Source organism: Nerophis ophidion, linkage group LG16 (assembly GCF_033978795.1).
Source record: "Nerophis ophidion isolate RoL-2023_Sa linkage group LG16, RoL_Noph_v1.0, whole genome shotgun sequence".
Taxonomy (NCBI): domain Eukaryota; kingdom Metazoa; phylum Chordata; class Actinopteri; order Syngnathiformes; family Syngnathidae; genus Nerophis; species Nerophis ophidion.
The window spans coordinates 27,265,373-27,286,679 of NC_084626.1; the positions used below are offsets into that span (position 1 = coordinate 27,265,373).

Below are 21,307 nucleotides of genomic sequence, written 5' to 3' on the forward strand. Positions count from 1 at the left end.
TATCTCTAGGGGAGAGGAAACTCATTTCGGCCGCTTGTACCCGTGATCTTATCCTTTCGGTCATGACCCAAAGCTCATGACCATAGGTGAGGATGGGAACGTAGATCGACCGGTAAATTGAGAGCTTTGCCTTCCGGCTCAGCTCCTTCTTCACCACAACGGATCGGTACAACGTCCGCATTAATGAAGACGCCTCACTCGTGAACAAGACTCCTAGGTACTTGAAGTCCTCCACTTGGGGCAGGGTCTCCTCCCCAACAGCAGATAAAGTACAAGCGATGTAATTTAAACTCTAAACTGCTGTTGAGGTCTAGAAGACGCTGCCTGTTTGTCACTGCCCACTCAAGTGCCGGCCTTTTCCGGGCAAGAACCATAGACTCGGACTTGGAGGTGCTGATTCTCATTCCGGTCGCTTCACACTCGGCTGCAAACCGATCCAGTGAGAGCTGAAGATCCCGGTCAGATGAAGCCTTTAGGACCACATCATCTGCAAAAAGCAGAGACCTAATCCTGCGGTCACCAAACCGGAACCCCTCAACGCCTTGACTGCGCCTAGAAATTCTGTCCATAAAAGTTATGAACAGAATCGGTGACAAAGGACAGCCTTGTTTTTAAGGACCTAGTCCAGGGGTCGGGAACCTTTTTGGCTGAGAGAGCCAAAAAGCCAAATATTTTAAAATACATTTCCGTAAGAGCCATATAATATTTTTTTAACACTGAACACAACTAAACGCATGCATTTTTAAGTAAGACCAACATTTCTAGAGTATAATAGGTGTCTTATTCTTTGTAATAACATTGTTATTCTGAAGTTAACTGTGGAGGGGGCGTGGCCAGCGGGCCTGCAGCGACAGGTGCGTAGATGGCCCACCTGGGCCTTGTTATCTAATCACATGTCGCTCTGTCATAAGCAGCAGCCAGGAGGAGAGATGGGGTTGGGGGTGGAAATACAATTGCTGGAAAACAACTGAGAGACTTATTGAAAAAAAAAAAAACAATATTGTAACCCTGAAACAGGCTCTCATGTCGGTGCTTGGGGGTCTGAAGAACCCCCAGTAGGGCAAGCCCCACACTAACCAATAATAAATAAATAACTTCTTACCATTAACGCAACTTCTTGAACAGGTGCGGTAGAAAACGGATGGATGGATTAAAAATGCATGAGAATGTTTTATATTTTGAACATTATTTTCAACACTGTGATTACAAGTGGAATTATTCATTACTTATCGTGTTAAGCAACGTCAGCTCAGATTTATCCGAGAGCCAGATGCAGTCGTCAAAAGAGCCACATCTGGCTCTTGAGCCATAGGTTCCCTACCCCTGACCTAGTCAATGATCATCAGTCAATCAATCAATCAATCAATGATTATTTATATAGCCCTAAATCACTAGTGTCTCAAAGGGCTGCACAAACCACAACACAAACCACCACGACATCCTCGGTAGGCCCACATAAGGGCAAGGAAAACTCACACTCAGAGGGACGTCGGTGACAATGATGACTATGAGAAACCTTGGAGAGGACCGCATATGTGGGCAACCCGCCCAATGTCAAAAGATTTTTACCTTTTGAACTTTTCCACAACTTAATTAGTAATCTTAGTCTTTATTTTAATTATATTCAATATTTATATTAAGTTAGGTTCAAGTTAAAGTACCAATGATTGTCACACACACACACGAGGTGTGGCGAAATTATTCTCTGCATTTGACCCATCACCCTTGATCACCCCCTGGGAGGTGAGGGGAGCAGTGAGCAGCAGCGGTGGCCGCGCCCGGGAATCATTTTTGTTGATTTAACCCCCAATTCCAACCCTTGACGCTGATTGCCAAGCAGGGAGGTAATGGGTCCCATTTTTATAGTCTTTGGTGTGACTCGGCCGGGGTTTGAACTCACAACCTACCGATCTCAGGGCGGACACTAACTATTAGGACACTGAGTAGATCTAACCTACATATAATGTAACAGGATAAACCTTGTGGAATGATATGAAACCAGGTGTTAATCGTTAAAAAAAATTGTCAAAGCTTAGGTCAGGCTGATTACAAGAATAAATTAGAATCAAGTATAGAGCAAAAGAAGGGAGTCATAAAAATAATAGTACAGTACAGGCTAAAAGTTTGGACACACCTTCTCATTCCATGCCTTTTCTTTATTTTCATGACTATTTATATCCTAGGTTGTCACTGAAGGCATCAAAATGATGAATGAACACATGTGGAGTTATGTACTTAACAAAAGAAGGTGAAATAACTGAACACATGTTTTGTATTGTAGTTTCTTCAAAATAGCCACCATTTGCTCTGATTACTGCTTTGCACACGCTTGGCATTCTCTCCATGAGCTTCAAGAGGTAGTCATCTGAAATGTTTTTCACTTCACAGGTGTGCTTGAAGCTCATGGACAGAATACCAAGAGTGTGCAATGCAGAAATCAAAGCAAAGGGTGGTTATTTTGAAGAAACTACAATATAAAACATGTTTTTAATTATTTCACCTTTTTTTTGTTAAGTACATAACTCAATCCAATCCAATCCACTTTATTTATATAGCACATTTAAACAACAATAACGTTTCCAAAGTGCTGCACAGCCATGTTAAAAACAATATTATGCTCCACCAATGACTGAATAAAAACAAAAAATAAATAAATATAAAACCAATATAAAAAAAACAATACAAAAACAAATATGATTAAACACAATTTTAAACGGTAAAATCAATTAAAACAGTAAAATAGAAATCAAAGTGTATAAAAAACACAGAGGACAACAGAGGACCACACAACTCACGTAGTGTTAAAAGCCAAAGAATAAAAGTGGGTCTTAAGACGAGACTTAAAACACTCCACTGTGGAAGCAGTTTGAACATGGAGGGGCAGAGTGTTCCAGAGCTTAGGGCTCTCCCCTGGTCTTAAGTCTGGTCTTGGGCACCACGAGCTAGAACTGGCTCTCGGACCTCAGAGCGCGCGCAGGAATGTAAATTTGGATGAGGTCCGAGATATATTGAGGTGCCAGTCCATGTAAAGATTTAAAAACAAACAGCAATGTTTTAAAATCAATTATAAAATGAACAGGGAGCCTGTGCAAACTCTGAAGAATTTGGGTTATATGCTGGCGTTTCCTGGCCCCTGTTAAAAGTCCTGCTGCCGCGTTCTGGACTAACTGCAACCGGGAGAGAGCTTTTTGGCTAATGCCAGCATAAAGTGCATTGCAGTAGTCCAGGCCACTTGAAATAAAAGCATGCACGACTTGTTCAAAAAGGTTAAAAGATAAAAACGGGTTAACCTTTATTAAATGACGAAGGTGATAAAAACACGATTTTAAAACGCCATTGACTTGTTTGTCTAGTTTAAAATCGCGTCCCAAGGCATTATTAAAAATTCTGGGCTAACAAAGCCTTGACGTCGCATAGACCGTTAAGAAGGGGTGTCAGGGGGCCGTGGCCTTTTGAAATCGGCATAGAAATTTGGTAGTCATCTGCATAAAAGTGATAAAACACTCCATGTTTCTTAAAAATATCTACAAGAGAGAGGAGACAAAGAGCGAACAGGATGGGGCCTAAAATAGATCCCTGGGGGACACCACAGTAAAGCGGGGCAGAAGAAGAGGTGGCGTCCCCCAGCCTGACAGAGAAGGACCTCTCAGACAGGTAAGATCTGAACCACTCTAACGCAGTCCCCCTGACACCCACACAGTCTCTCAGGCGGTCTAAAAGAATTGTGTGGTCGACTGTGTCAAAGGCAGCTGTAAGACCTAAAAGCACTAAAATGGCAAAGCTGCCAGAATCAGACATTAAAGGCAGTGACAATCTACAATGTAAATAGTCATGAAAATAAAGAAAACGCATTGCATGAGAAGGCGTGTCCAAACTTTTGACCTGTACTGTACATACAATTACGCAGTGATACATGAATTGTAACTACCGTATTTCCTTGAATTGCCGCCGGGGCGCTAATTAATTTAAAACCTCTTCTCACTCATGCGCTTACCAAAGGCATGCGGTAAAAGTAAGCATGCGCTAATTATTTCAAAACCTTTTCTCACTCCGGCACTTACCCAAGGTATGCAGTAAAAATGTAAATGTGTGATGTAAGCTTGGACCTTAAATACTACTGAATAGCTCTTAATCTTTTTCCCTTTATGCTATTTCAAATTACCAGTATTGAAATCAGCCTCCTCCGTTTTGAAAATGATGACAGGGGAAGTGTCACTCGTGACGTCACGAGTTTGACCAGGCGGTAATACTAAGCATGCGCTAATTATTTTGCGAAGGGAGTAATTCATGCGCCTCCGGCAATTCAAGGAAATGCAGTAAATTATATTTGGAATTATACCAAATATATATGTTACTGAAATAAATTGTCAACACAATGTAGGTGCAAATCAAAATAGCTTCACTACCTTAGTCATAATTTTTGCGCTTATCAAACTTAATACTGTCATTACTGCCACAAGTGGTGGAAAAGTGTATCAAAACTGAGTACTGCTGCGGCCCATAGAGACCAGGATAAAACAGATATTTTCTGTGGCGGCCCTCCAGCCTTATGGCTAAGAAACATGATCGATATGACATCGCTTGAATTTGTTTTTATGATTCTGCAAACCCAGGGGCCGATATAATGTCGTTTTCAGGCCGCAGGTTGAATAGTCCTGCATAAAGCCTCCCACTTAACATAGAAACATTTTGAGTCCCCAATTAATCCAACATGCGTGTTTTGGGGATGTGGGAACGAGCTGGATGATCCAAGAAGAGTCTGGCTGCGACCCGGGCGTTTCCGTCATGACACAAGAACGTGCAATTGGGGTTTCTGGATTGGATTTCACCAACCAATTGCGTATCTTGTTGCAATACATTTCTCCTTCCATATTGGCAATCGCACGTCATGGTACGTTGTCTAAAGAAAACAATTGATGAGAAATACTGTTGGTAAGTACGCTATTAGATTACAGTTGGTACAAAATGCGACTGCTAGACTTTTGACAAGAACAAGAAAGTTTGATCACATTACGCCTGTACTGGCTCACCTGCACTGGCTTCCTGTGCACTTAAGATGTGACTTTAAGGTTTTACTACTTACGTATAAAATACTACACGGTCTAGCTCCATCCTATCTTGCCGATTGTATTGTACCATATGTCCCGGCAAGAAATCTGCGTTCAAAGGACTCCGGCTTATTAGTGATTCCCAAAGCCCAAAAAAAGTCTGCGGGCTATAGAGCGTTTTCCGTTCGGGCTCCAGTACTCTGGAATGCCCTCCCGGTAACAGTTCGAGATGCCACCTCAGTAGAAGCATTTAAGTCTCACCTTAAAACTCATTTGTATACTCTAGCCCTTAAATAGACTCCCTTTTTAGACCAGTTGATCTGCTGTTTCTTTTCTTTTTCTTCTATGTCCCACTCTCCCCTGTGGAGGGGGTCCGGTCCGATCCGGTGGCCATGTACTGCTTGCCTGTGTATCGGCTGGGGACATCTCTGCGCTGCTGATCCGCCTCGACATCTCTGCGCTGCTGATCCGCCTCCGCTTGGGATGGTTTACTGCTGGCTCCGCTGTGAACGGGACTCTCGCTGCTGAGTTGGACCCGCTTTGGACTGGACTCTCGCGACTGTGTTGGATCCATTGTGGATTGAACTTTCACAGTATCATGTTAGACCCGCTCGACATCCATTGCTTTCCTCCTCTCTAAGGTTCTCATAATCATTATTGTCACAGACGTCCCACTGGATCATTATTGTCACCGATGTCCCACTGGGTGTGAGTTTTCCTTGCCCTTATGTGGGCCTACCGAGGATGTCGTGGTGGTTTGTGCAGCCCTTTGAGACACTAGTGATTTAGGGCTATATAAGTAAACATTGATTGATTGATTGATATTGTTTATTTCTTCCTTTTTATTAACTATCTTTATCTTTATAACTTTTCCCTTTTCCCTCACCCTAACCAACTTCTTACTTTGACTCACAAACTATGGCCCATGTCTTTAGTTTGGCCCGCAATACGTCATTATAGTAATAAGAAATAATCCCGCTGGATGACTCCAAATTATTTTCAAATATCTAATTGCTGAAAATTGGTCACCATTTTGTGGACAATGCAAGAGCAGTAGTTGAATTGTGCATTATTTAAAGTGACCAAAACACAGCATTTACTTATATACCCTGATCCAAACAACCTCACCTAGTCATGGAGCAAAAAGAAAAAAATGCAACTAACACAAAAAGTCAACACACTTGGTCACACCTGCTCACTGAGCTTTGTTGACATTATAAAAAATGTCCAAGCCAAAAAATATATATATAATAATTACACCTGTTTAAATCTACTATAATGCATGACGGGAAAATACAAAACACTCTCTGCACACTTATCCATGTGTGGTGAATTTTAGCTGCTTGATATTTCTGACTGATTATAAAACCTTAAAAAGGTCATCAAGGACCTAAGTAAACACGGTAGGAGTCAAACTTTGAATTACTAATTATATATCAATTATATTAGTGTACTACAGTAGGTACACATATACATGTATTAGGCTAAACGTATTGTCGTCTTATTTCGGCCCCCTGGGCCAATTTTTTTTTTTAGCCCAATTCATCCCCCAAGTTAAAAAGTTTGGACCCTTGGCAGCCCATGTGGACTGAAGATCTTAATTTTGAAATTCTGGCTGAAAGTTCAAAAAGGGTTGCGAAAGCGAGAACTCTCCATCAGCACAAAAACCCCAACAGTTGCATCATATTGGTCGAACCAGAAACAAACATGTGCTTAAAATAATGATTGTCATAAAGTAGGATCTTTGTATCCAACATAAGAAACAAGATGCCCATTCAACATCAGTGAACGCGTTCAAAAACCTCGGTACCTTGATACAAAAAGTCAAAACCTGTACAAGTATAAGGAGCACACAACTAAGTCCAAAATGCAGAACTTTAGGAACGCCAACTGAGATTTGAAGCCTCACACGACTGACTATGAGACCGACATTACCTCAAACAATGTGTTAAAATTCCGAATGCGTGTGTAGATTCGGTTCATGCCCTGTTCTTGTCATAATCCGGAAACTCTTTAATAAAAAGCACACTTAAAAAGAAAATACCATTTCAAATTAAAGCGGAATAATGACACTACAACCTTTTTTTTGCAGACCTTTCAGTCAAAAATGGCAACCACAAGTAGTAAAACCCTGTAGATTATCACTGATAAATCACTAAAAAAAAGATAATGATGATACAAACAAATAAAGTCAGAACTATTACCACTACCATTACTGGTATGCACAACAATAACATAAGAAACAAGACGCCCATTCAACATCAGCAAACGTGTTCAAAAAGCTCGAGACCTTGATACAAAACGTCAAAACCTAAGCACCACACCACAAAGTCTCCAAATAATCAAACGTGCGGGATTTTAGGAACGCCAACTGAGATTTGAAGCCTCACACGAATGACGATGAGACCGACTTGCTGACCACCTGCCTCAAAGACGAACATTACATCAAACAAAGGTGTTAAAAATTCCGAATGTGTACTCTGTAGATCCGGTTCATGCCCTGTTCTTGTCATAATCCAGAAACTCTTCAATAAAAAGCACACTTTAAAAGAAAATACCATTTCAAATTAAAGTGGAATAATGACACTACAACATTTTTTTGCAGACATTTAAGTCAAAAAATGGCAACCGCAAGTAGTAAAACCCTGTAGTTTATTACTCATAGACCGCTAAAAAAGATAATGATGATACAAACAAATAAAGTCAGAACTATTACCACTACCACTACCGGTATGCACAACAATAACATAAGAAACAAGACGCCCATTCAACACCAGAAAACGCGTTCAAAAAGCTCTGGACCTTGATACAAAACGTCAAAACCTAAGCACCACACCACAAAGTCTCCAAATAATCAAACGTGCGGGATTTTAGGAATGCCAACGGACATTTGAAGCCTCACACGAATGACGATGAGACCGACTTGCTGACCACCTGCCTCAAAGACGAACATTACATCAAACAAAGGTGTTAAAAATTCCGAATGTGTACTCTGTAGATTCGGTTCATGCCCTGTTCTTGTCATAATCCAGAAACTCTTCAATAAAAAGCACACTTTAAAAGAAAATACCATTTCAAATTAAAGTGGAATAATGACACTACAAAATTTTTTTGCAGACATTTAAGTCAAAAAATGGCAACCGCAAGTAGTAAAACCCTGTAGTGTATCACTCATAGACCGCTAAAAAAGATAATGATGATACAAACAAATAAAGTCAGAACTATTACCACTACCATTACTGGTATGCACAACAATAACATAAGAAACAAGACGCCCAATCAACATCAGCAAACGTGTTCAAAAAGCTCGAGACCTTGATACAAAACGTCAAAACCTAAGCACCACACCACAAAGTCTCCAAATAATCAAACGTGCGGGATTTTAGGAACGCCAACTGAGATTTGAAGCCTCAGGCGAATGACGATGAGACCGACTTGCTGACCACCTGCCTCAAAGACGAACATTACATCAAACAAAGGTGTTAAAAATTCCGAATGTGTACTGTGTAGATCCGGTTCATGCCCTGTTCTTGTCATAATCCAGAAACTCTTCAATAAAAAGCACACTTTAAAAGAAAATACCATTTCAAATCAAAGTGGAATAATGACACTACAAAATTTTTTTGCAGACATTTAAGTCAAAAAATGGCAACCGCAAGTAGTAAAACCCTGTAGTTTATTACTCATAGACCGCTAAAAAAGATAATGATGATACAAACAAATAAAGTCAGAACTATTACCACTACCACTACCGGTATGCACAACAATAACATAAGAAACAAGACGCCCATTCAACACCTGCAAACGTGTTCAAAAAGCTCGAGACCTTGATACAAAACGTCAAAACCTAAGCACCACACCACAAAGTCTCCAATTAATCAAACTTTCTTTCTCTCTGGCACTCACCGAGGGCGGACGCTCCCCTTTCCTCTCCCTTATCTCTCCTGCTTGCTTCTTTGTTTTGTCTTGTCTTAACTTTCTTGTCGCCTCTTTTTGCACTGCTCTCCAAATCTAAACATTGGAACTATTTAACTGGCCTCAACAAAATGGACAAGATCTTGGGTTTGGGGGAACCTGCTGTCGTGACAAAGCAGTTGTTGCTGGACACACGACGGACTCTTGGGAGAAGAAGGAGGGCCGCGTGCCTGGTGACCCTTTTCTGTAAAGGATGTGAAGATATCCACCTATTTGGAATTATGACCACAGGACATCTGCTGATTGGTGTAAGCGTTGCTCTGGTTTGTCGACAAATTGGAAATTGCTGGCAGTCTTCAAAGTACCCCAAAGCTGCCACAAATGATTGGAGGATGCAGGAAGAACTGTGGATTACGTCGGACTGTCTACCCTGCAGTTTTTGAGGACCAGTCATAGAAAATTTGGAGTGAAAAGCAAATTTTATTTACACTCGCATACAAATCAGTCTAACTTGGATTGTTTCCCTGGCTTCGAGACTCTCCCGAAGGACGGTGTGGTGAAGACACAACAAACTCCCTTCTTGGGACTTAGATACAAAACGTCAAAACCTAAGGACCACACAACAATTAATCAAACGCGCGGGATTTTAGGAATGCCAACTGAGATTTGAAGCCTCACACGACTGACGATGAGACCGACATGCTGACCACCGGGCTCAAAGACGAACATTACATCAAACAAATGTGTTGAAAATTCTGAATGTGTAAGGTGTGGATTCTGTTCATGCCCTGTTCTTGTCATAATCCTGAAAATCTCAAATAAAAAGCACCCTTTAGAAAATACCATTTCAAATTAGAGCGGAATAATGGCACTACAACCTTTTTTGCGGACATTTCTATCAAAAACAGCAACCGCAAGTAGTAAAACCCTGTAGTTTATCACTGATAGACCGCTAAAAAAGATAATGATGATACAAACAAGTAAAGTCAGAACTATTACCACTACCATTACCAGTATGTACAACAATAACATAAGATACAAGACGCCCATTTAACACCAGCAAACGCGTTCAAAAAGCTCAGGACCTTGATACAAAACGTCAAAACCTAAGGACCACACAACAAAGTCTCCAATTAATCAAACGTGCGAGATTTGAAGCCTCACACAACTGACGATGAGACCGACATGCTGACCACCAGGCTCGTAGACGCACATTACATCAAACAAAGGTGTTAAAAATTCAGAATGTGTACTGTGAAGATTCGGTTCATGCCCTGTTCTTGTCATAACCCTGAAACTCTCCAATAAAAAGCACCCCTTAGAAAATCCATCCATTTTCTACCGCTTATTCCCTTTCGGGGTTGCGGGGGGCGCTGGCGCCTATCTCAGCTACAATCGGGCGGAAGGCGGGGTACACCCTGGACAAGTCGCCACCTCATCGCAGGGCCAACACAGATAGACAGACAACATTCACACACTAGGGCCAATTTAGTGTTGCCAATCAACCTATCCCCAGGTGCATGTCTTTGGAAGTGGGAGGAAGCCGGAGTACCCGGAGGGAACCCACGCATTCACGGGGAGAACATGCAAACTCCACACAGAAAGATCCCGAGCCTGGATTTGAACCCAGGACTGCAGGACCTTCGTATTGTGAGGCAGACGCACTAACCCCTCTGCCACCGTGAAGCCCCCCCTTAGAAAATACCATTTCAAATTAGAGCGGAATAATGACACTACAACCTATTTTTGCAGACATTTCAGTCAAAAATGGCAACCACAAGTAAAAAAACCCTGTTGTTTATCACTGATAGATCACTAAAAAAAGATAATGATGATACAAACAAGTAAAGTCACAACTATTACCACTACCATTACCGGTATGCACAACAATAACATAAGAAACAAGATGCCCATTCAATATCAGCAAACCCATTCAAAAAGCTCGGGAGTTTGATACAAAACGTCAAAACATAAGGACCACACAACAATTGATCAAACGTGCAGGATTTTAGGAACGCAAAATGACATTTGAAGCCTCACACGAATGACCACCTGCCTCATAGACGAGCATTACATCAAACAAAGGTGTTAAAAATTCCGAATGTGTACTGTGTAGATTCGGTTCATGCCCTGTTCTTGTCATAATCCTGAAACTCTTCAATAAAAAGCACCCCTTAGAAAATACCATTTAAAATTACAGTGGAATAATGACACTACACCTATTTTTGCAGACATTTCAGTCAAAAATGGCAACCACAAGTATTAAAACCCTGTAGTTTATCATTGATAAACCACTTAAAAAAAGATAATGGTGATACAAACAAGTAAAGTCAGATTACCACTACCACTACCGGTATGAACAACAATAACAAAAGAAACAGGACGCCCATTCAATATCAGCATTCAAAAAGCTCGGGACCTTGATACAAAACATCAAAACCTAAGGACCACACAACAAAGTCTCCAATTAATAAAACATGCAGGATTTTAGGAATGCCAACGGACATTTGAAGCCTCACACGAATGACGATGAGACCAACATGCTGACCACCGGCCTCAAAGACGAACATTACATCAAACAAAGGTGTTAAAAATCCTGAATGTGTACTCTGTAGATCCGGTTCATGCCCTGTTCTTGTCATAATCCGGAAACACTCCAATAAAAAGCACACTTTAAAATAATATAAAGAGAATAATGACACTACAACCTTTTTGCAGAAATTTCATTCAAAAATGGCAACTCCAAGACTCATAGACCGCTATAAAAGATAATGATGATACAAACAAGTAAAGTCCGAACTATTACCACTACCATTACCGGTATGCACAACAATAACATAAGAAACAAGACGCCCAATCAACACCAGCAAACGCGTTCAAAAAGCTCGGGCCCTTGATACAAAACGTCAAAACCTAAGCACCCCACCACAAAGTTTCCAATTAATCAAACCTGCGGGATTTTAAGAATGCCAATTGAGATTTGAAGCCTCACACGAATGACGATGAGACCGACTTGCTGACCACCTGCCTCAAAGACGAACATTACATCAAACAAAGGTGTTAAAAATTCCGAATGTGTACTCTGTAGATCCGGTTCATGCCCTGTTCTTGTCATAATCCGGAAACTCTTCGATAAAAAGCACACTTTGAAATAATACAAAGAGAATAGTAACACTACAACCTTTTTTGCAGACATTTCTATCAAAAACGACAACCGCAAGTAGTAAAACCCTGTAGTGTATCACTCATAGACCGCTAAAAAAGATAATGATGATACAAACAAATAAAGTCAGAACTATTACCACTACCATTACTGGTATGCACAACAATAACATAAGAAACAAGACGCCCAATCAACACCAGCAAACGCGTTCAAAAAGCTCGAGACCTTGATACAAAACGTCAAAACCTAAGCACCACACCACAAAGTCTCCAATTAATCAAACTTTCTTTCTCTCTGGCACTCACCGAGGGCGGACGCTCCCCTTTCCTCTCCCTTATCTCTCCTGCTTGCTTCTTTGTTTTGTCTTGTCTTAACTTTCTTGTCGCCTCTTTTTGCACTGCTCTCCAAATCTAAACATTGGAACTATTTAACTGGCCTCAACAAAATTTACAAGATCTTGGGTTTGGGGGAACCTGCTGTCGTGACAAAGCAGTTGTTGCTGGACACACGACGGACTCTTGGGAGAAGAAGGAGGGCCGCGTGCCTGGTGACCCTTTTCTGTAAAGGATGTGAAGATATCCACCTATTTGGAATTATGACCACAGGACATCTGCTGATTGGTGTAAGCGTTGCTCTGGTTTGTCGACAAATTGGAAATTGCTGGCAGTCTTCAAAGTACCCCAAAGCTGCCACAAATGATTGGAGGATGCAGGAAGAACTGTGGATTACGTCGGACTGTCTACCCTGAAGTTTTTGAGGACCAGTCATAGAAAATTTGGAGTGAAAAGCAAATTTTATTTACACTCGCACACAAATCAGTCTAACTTGGATTGTTTCCCTGGCTTCGAGACTCTCCCGAAGGACGGTGTGGTGAAGACACAACAAACTCCCTTCTTGGGACTTAGATACAAAACGTCAAAACCTAAGGACCACACAACAATTAATCAAACGCGCGGGATTTTAGGAATGCCAACTGAGATTTGAAGCCTCACACGACTGACGATGAGACCGACATGCTGACCACCGGGCTCATAGACGAACATTACATCAAACAAATGTGTTGAAAATTCTGAATGTGTAAGGTGTGGATTCTGTTCATGCCCTGTTCTTGTCATAATCCTGAAAATCTCAAATAAAAAGCACCCTTTAGAAAATACCATTTCAAATTAGAGCGGAATAATGGCACTACAACCTTTTTTGCGGACATTTCTATCAAAAACGGCAACCGCAAGTAGTAAAACCCTGTAGTTTATCACTGATAGACCGCTAAAAAAGATAATGATGATACAAACAAGTAAAGTCAGAACTATTACCACTACCATTACCAGTATGTACAACAATAACATAAGATACAAGATGCCCATTTAACACCAGCAAACGCGTTCAAAAAGCTCAGGACCTTGATACAAAACGTCAAAACCTAAGGACCACACAACAAAGTCTCCAATTAATCAAACGTGCGAGATTTGAAGCCTCACACAACTGACGATGAGACCGACATGCTGACCACCAGGCTCATAGACGAACATTACATCAAACAAAGGTGTTAAAAATTCAGAATGTGTACTGTGAAGATTCGGTTCATGCCCTGTTCTTGTCATAACCCTGAAACTCTCCAATAAAAAGCACCCCTTAGAAAATACCATTTCAAATTAGAGCGGAATAATGACACTACAACCTATTTTTGCAGACATTTCAGTCAAAAATGGCAACCACAAGTAAAAAAACCCTGTTGTTTATCACTGATAGATCACTAAAAAAAAATAATGATGATACAAACAAGTAAAGTCACAACTATTACCACTACCATTACCGGTATGCACAACAGTAACATAAGAAACAAGATGCCCATTCAATATCAGCAAACCCATTCAAAAAGCTCGGGAGTTTGATACAAAACGTCAAAACCTAAGGACCACACAACAATTGATCAAACGTGCAGGATTTTAGGAACGCAAAATGACATTTGAAGCCTCACACGAATGACCGCCTGGCTCATAGACGAACATTACATCAAACAAAGGTGTTAAAAATTCCGAATGTGTACTCTGTAGATTCGGTTCATGCCCTGTTCTTGTCATAATCCTGAAACTCTTCAATAAAAAGCACCCCTTAGAAAATACCATTTAAAATTACAGTGGAATAATGACACTACACCTATTTTTGCAGACATTTCAGTCAAAAATGGCAACCACAAGTATTAAAACCCTGTAGTTTATCATTGATAAACCACTTAAAAAAAGATAATGATGATACAAACAAGTAAAGTCAGATTACCACTACCATTACCGGTATGAACAACAATAACATAAGAAACAAGACGCCCATTCAATATCAGCATTCAAAAAGCTAGGGACCTTGATACGAAACGTCAAAACCTAAGGACCACACAGCAATTAATCAAACGTGCAGGATTTTAGGAATGCCAACGGACATTTGAAGCCTCACACGAATGACGATGAGACCGACTTGCTGACCACCTGCCTCAAAGACAAACATTACATCAAACAAAGGTGTTAAAAATTATGAATGTGTACTCTGTAGATCCGGTTCATGCCCTGATCTTGTCATAATCCGGAAACTCTCCAATAAAAAGCACACTTTAAAATAAAATAAAGAGAATAATGACACTACAACCTTTTTGCAGAAATTTCTATCAAAAACGGCAACTCCAAGTACTAAAACCCTGTTGTTTATCACTCATAGACCGCTAAAAAAGATAATGATGATACAAACAAGTAAAGTCAGAACTATTACCACTACCATTACCAGTATGCACAACAATAACATAAGAAACAAGACGCCCAATCAACACCTGCAAACGTGTTCAAAAAGCTTGGGACCTTGATACAAAACATCAAAACCTAAGCACCTCACCACAAAGTCTCCAATTAATCAAACGTGTGGGATTTTAGGAATGCCAACTAAGATTTGAAGCCTCACACAACTGACGATGAGACCGACATGCTGACCACTGGGCTCAAAGACGAACATTACATCAAACAAAGGTGTTAAAAATTCCGAATGTGTACTGTGTAGATTCGGTTCATGCCCTGTTCTTATCATAATCCTGAAACTCTTCAATAAAAAGCACCCCTTAGAAAATACCATTTCAAACTAGAGCAGAATAATGACATTACAACCTATTTGTGCAGACATTTCAGTCAAAAATGGCAACCACAAGTATTAAAACCATGTAGTTTATCATCGATAAACCACTTAAAAAAAGATAATGATGATACAAACAGGTAAAGTCAGATTACCACTACCATTACCGGTATGAACAACAATAACCCATCATTCATTCACACCTGGTGTGAATGAATGATGGGTTCCCACTTCACTGTGAGCGCTTTGAGTATCTAACAATAGAAAAGCGCGATATAAATCTAATCCATTATTATTATTATTATTATTATTATTATTATTAAGAAACAAGACGCCCAATCAACATCAGCAAACACGTTCAAAAAGCTCGAGACCTTGATACAAAACGTCAAAACCTAAGCACCTCACCACAAGGTCTCCAATTAATCAAACGTGCAGGATTTTAGGAATGCCAACGGACATTTGAAGCCTCACACGAATGACGATGAGACCGACAAGCTGACCACCTGCCTCAAAGACGAACATTACATCAAACAAAGGTGTTAAAAATTCCGAATGTGTACTCTGTAGATTCGGTTCATGCCCTGTTCTTGTCATAATCCTGAAACTCTCCAATAAAAAGCACACTTTAAAATAAAATAAAGAGAATAATGACACTACAACCTTTTCGCAGAAATTTCTATCAAAAACGGCAACTCCAAGTACTAAAACCCTGTTGTTTATCACTCATAGACCGCTAAAAAAGATAATGATGATACAAACAAGTAAAGTCAGATTACCACTACCATTACCGGTAAGCACAATAACGTAAGAAACAAGACGCCCAATCAACACCTGCAAACGTGTTCAAAAAGCTTGGGACCTTGATACAAAACGTCAAAACCTAAGGACCACACCACAAAGTCTCCAATTAATCAAACGTGCGGGATTTTAGGAATGCCAACTAAGATTTGAAGCCTCACACAACTGACGATGAGACCGACATACTGACCACTGGGCTCAAAGACGAACATTACATCAAACAAAGGTGTTAAAAATTCCGAATGTGTACTCTGTAGATTCGGTTCATGCCCTGTTCTTGTCATAATCCGGAAACTCTCCAATAAAAAGCACACTTTAAAATAAAATAAAGAGAATAATGACACTACAACCTTTTTGCAGAAATTTCATTCAAAAATGGCAACTCCAAGTACTAAAACCCTGTTGTTTATCACTCATAGACCGCTAAAAAAGATAATGATGATACAAACAAGTAAAGTCAGAACTATTACCACTACCATTACCGGTAAGCACAACAATAACATAAGAAACAAGACGCCCAATCAACACCTGCAAACGTGTTCAAAAAGCTTGGGACCTTGATACAAAACATCAAAACCTAAGCACCTCACCACAAAGTCTCCAATTAATCAAACGTGCGGGATTTTAGGAATGCCAACTAAGATTTGAAGCCTCACACAACTGACGATGAGACCGACATGCTGACCACTGGGCTCAAAGACGAACATTACATCAAACAAAGGTGTTAAAAATTCCGAATGTGTACTCTGTAGATTCGGTTCATGCCCTGTTCTTGTCATAATCCGGAAACTCTCCAATAAAAAGCACACTTTAAAATAAAATAAAGAGAATAATGACACTACAACCTTTTCGCAGAAATTTCTATCAAAAACGGCAACTCCAAGTACTAAAACCCTGTTGTTTATCACTCATAGACCGCTAAAAAAGATAATGATGATACAAACAAATAAAGTCAGAACTATTACCACTACCATTACCGGTAAGCACAACAATAACATAAGAAACAAGACGCCCAATCAACACCTGCAAACGTGTTCAAAAAGCTTGGGACCTTGATACAAAACGTCAAAACCTAAGGACCACAGCACAAAGTCTCCAATTAATCAAACATGCAGGATTTTAGGAATGCCAACGGACATTTGAAGCCTGACACGAATGACGATGAGACCGACTTGCTGACCACCTGCCTCAAAGACGAACATTACATCAAACAAAGGTGTTAAAAATTCCGAATGAGTACTCTGTAGATCCGGTTCATGCCCTGTTCTTGTCATAATCCGGAAACTCTCCAATAAAAAGCACACTTTAAAATAAAATAAAGAGAATAATGACACTACAACCTTTTCGCAGAAATTTCTATCAAAAACGGCAACTCCAAGTACTAAAACCCTGTTGTTTATCACTCATAGACCGCTAAAAAAGATAATGATGATTCAAACAAGTAAACTCACAACTGTTACCACTACCATTACCGGTAAGCACAACAATAACGTAAGAAACAAGACGCCCAATCAACACCTGCAAACGTGTTCAAAAAGCTTGGGACCTTGATACAAAACGTCAAAACCTAAGCACCTCACCACAAAGTCTCCAATTAATCAAACGTGCGGGATTTTAGGAATGCCAACTAAGATTTGAAGCCTCACACAACTGACGATGAGACCGACATGCTGACCACTGGGCTCAAAGACGAACATTACATCAAACAAAGGTGTTAAAAATTCCGAATGTGTACTGTGTAGATTCGGTTCATGCCCAGTTCTTATCATAATCCTGAAACTCTTCAATAAAAAGCACCCCTTAGAAAATACCATTTCAAACTAGAGCAGAATAATGACATTACAACCTATTTTTGCAGACATTTCAGTCAAAAATGGCAACCACAAATATTAAAACCCTGTAGTTTATCATTGATAAACCACATAAAAAAAGATAATGATGATACAAACAAGTAAAGTCAGATTACCACTACCATTACTGGTATGCACAACAATAACCCATCATTCATTCACACCAGGTGTGAATGAATGATGGGTTCCCACTTCACTGTGAGCGCTTTGAGTATCTAACAATAGAAAAGCGCGATATAAATCTAATCCATTATTATTATTATTATTATTATCATTATTATTAAGAAGCAAGACGCCCAATCAACATCAGCAAACACGTTCAAAAAGCTCGAGACCTTGATACAAAACATCAAAACCTAAGGACCACACAACAAAGTCTCCAATTAATAAAACATGCAGGATTTTAGGAATGCCAACGGACATTTGAAGCCTCACACGAATGACGATGAGACCAACATGCTGACCACCTGCCTCATAGATGAACATTACATCAAACAAAGGTGTTAAAAATCCTGAATGTGTACTCTGTAGATCCGGTTCATGCCCTGTTCTTGTCATAATCCGGAAACACTCCAATAAAAAGCACACTTTAAAATAAAATAAAGAGAATAATGACACTACAACCTTTTTGCAGAAATTTCATTTAAAAATGTCAACTCCAAGTACTAAAACCCTGTTGTTTATCACTGATAGACCGCTAAAAAAAAAAGGTAATGATGATACCAGCAAGTAAAGTCACAACAATAAAACATTATTGGTCAACAATGAGTTTGATGAGTTTTGAACGAAAAAACAACATTAGATACATTTTTAAAATAAAACAATCTCACCTGATAGTGACTGTACTCAAGCATCTCCAACATGATCGGTTTGTTTGGAAATAATGTCAAACACACACAGTATCTCTAGACAGTGTGTAATCCCTTCATCGTCTTAGGAAAGGATGTGCAAATGTGAACGCAATCGTCCTTCCTGTCTAATTTATCAAGGATTGGGGCTCATTAGTTATGCAACTTAAGAAAATGGAGGAGGACACAGACACCCATCCTCCCCGCTGTTGTGTTGTTCCTGTTCAACTATGAATTTATGTCTTTATGGAAGCCGTTTGACGTCACAATTTTCAGCTCACAAAGGAGTCTATTTTACTATTCGGCCAGAAGTCTGCGGGACCAAAGCTTGCTTTAGGCCAGCTAACATTTATTCTTTAGTTCTGCTCATCAAGTATAAAACATTGTTTGTTCTGAGCATCAGGAACACAACTGAGTGCTACTGTTCTAGTACGAACCAGACGTATACAATAGTCAATGTATGGCGAGCTTAAAAAGTCCAACCTATTTTTATATATTTTTTTATTTTATTACTTTTTGGTGGGGGGGTTGGTTTAATAATATACACTATTTTGAAACGGAACTACATCTAAAGAGGGGGCATTTTTAGGCTCAAGGGGGCATGACACTTCGATATCAGTTGTGTCAGAAACGACTTTGTCGAGCCGAGGGCGTCATTCTTTGTGACAGTGTTTGACATCAGTTGCCATATTTAGAGCACCATTCAAGGGGGCTTGTATGTCATATTTGTGCCAAAAGCTTTTTATAGACTTATTTTTAGGAAACAATTGTCCACGGTGCCAAACACAGCTGGAGTGTTCCGAAGACAATAGTGTAAATGGGTTATGGCCAGAAGTGCCGTTGCCTCTTCAAACGGGGTAAGATCTGAAACTGCGTAAAATGAACACCATTGTTCTTTTCTGATAAACCTCACGCAGTCACTGCTGCATCATTTGACGGATAATGTAAATATAAAGACCAAAAGTCGAACCCACCTGTTATTCTACAAAATCCAAAACCAGTGATGTTGGCATGTTGAGTAACTCGTCAACAAAAACAGAATACAATGACTTGTTAACCCTTTTCAACTTATATTCAATTAAATAGACGGAAAAGACAATATATGTTACGCCTGTGTGGCATCGTGGTACCGGGTTCGATTCCCTTGAGGATGCGTCAAAATTGAACACAGCAAAGGTAATTTTTAATCAATCAATCAATCAATGTTTACTTATATAGCCCTAAATCACTAGTGTCTCAAAGGGCTGCACAAACCACTACGACATCCTCGGTAGGCCCACATAAGGGCAAGGAAAACTCACACCCAGTGGGACATCGGTGACAATAATGACCCAGTGGGACGTCGGTGACAATGATGACTATGAGAACCTTGGAGAGGAGGAAAGCAATGGATGTCGAGCGGGTCTAACATGATACTGTGAAAGTTCAATCCATAATGGATCCAACACAGTCGCGAGAGTCCAGTCCAAAGCGGATCCAACACAGCAGCGAGAGTCCCGTTCACAGCGGAGCCAGCAGGAAACCATCCCAAGCGGAGGCGGATCAGCAGCGCAGAGATGTCCCCAGCCGATACACAGGCGAGCAGTACATGGCCACCGGATCGGACCGGACTCCCTCCACAAAGGAGAGTGGGACATAGAAGAAAAAGAAAAGAAACGGCAGATCAACTGGTCTAAAAAGGGAGTCTATTTAAAGGCTAGAGTATAAAAATGAGTTTTAAGGTGAGACTTAAATGCTTCTACTGAGGTGGCATCTCGAACTGTTACCGGGAGGGCATTCCAGAGTACTGGAGCCCGAAATGAAAAAGCTCTACAGCCCGCAGACTTTTTTTGGGCTTTGGTAATCACTAATAAGCCGGAGTCCTTTGAACGCAGATTTCTTGCCGGGACATATGGTACAATACAATCGGCAAGATAGGATGGAGCTAGACCGTGTAGTATTTTATACGTAAGTAGTAAAACCTTAAAGTCACATCTTAAGTGCACAGGAAGCCAGTGCAGGTGAGCCAGTACAGGCGTAATGTGATCAAACTTTCTTGTTCTTGTCAAAAGTCTAGCAGCCGCATTTTGTACCAACTGTAATCTTTTAATGCTAGACATGGGGAGACCCAACAAGGATCTAAGAAACAAAACACTGGAGCTAACAAAAGGAAACCAAAGACGCTAGTGTGAGAACTAGGTGATACAAAATACAAACTAAACTGACCCGTAAGTACAAAAGAGAAAACAAAACCTTCAGCATGAGAACCGGAATTAACGTGAAAAGCTTAGCGAGAATATACATACATGAGAGTATTGCAGGCGTAACTCGTTGCGTGAAAAGCAAATCTTGAACCCAGGCTGAACTAACAAAAGAGGACGGCTTATAAAGTTACGGTGATTATCTGTACCAGGTGTGCGGGGCCGTGAGCAGCAGGTGAACTGATGAGTAACCATGGTAATGACTAAACAGGAAGTATGAGGGTAGAACGACGGAGTGAATAAAAATGCAACAAACTATAATATGGGAAGATCGGAGTACGGATCTTAACAATATTACAACACATTAAAAGCGTTACTAAAACGGCCTTCTTTC

General features: G+C 40.3%; 1 protein-coding gene across 1 annotated transcript in view; it reads right to left on the reverse strand.

Moving 5' to 3' along the window:
- The window catches only part of mitfa (melanocyte inducing transcription factor a), a 56,573-nt gene extending 37,734 nt beyond the window's left edge, over positions 1–18,839 (reverse strand). Inside the window, exon 1 of the mRNA XM_061874766.1 lies at positions 18,716–18,839. Within this exon, the coding sequence (XP_061730750.1) occupies positions 18,716–18,748 (33 nt within the window). The 5' untranslated portion in view covers positions 18,749–18,839. The remainder of the gene's footprint in view (positions 1–18,715) is intronic.
- Between the last annotated feature and the right edge of the window lie 2,468 nt (positions 18,840–21,307).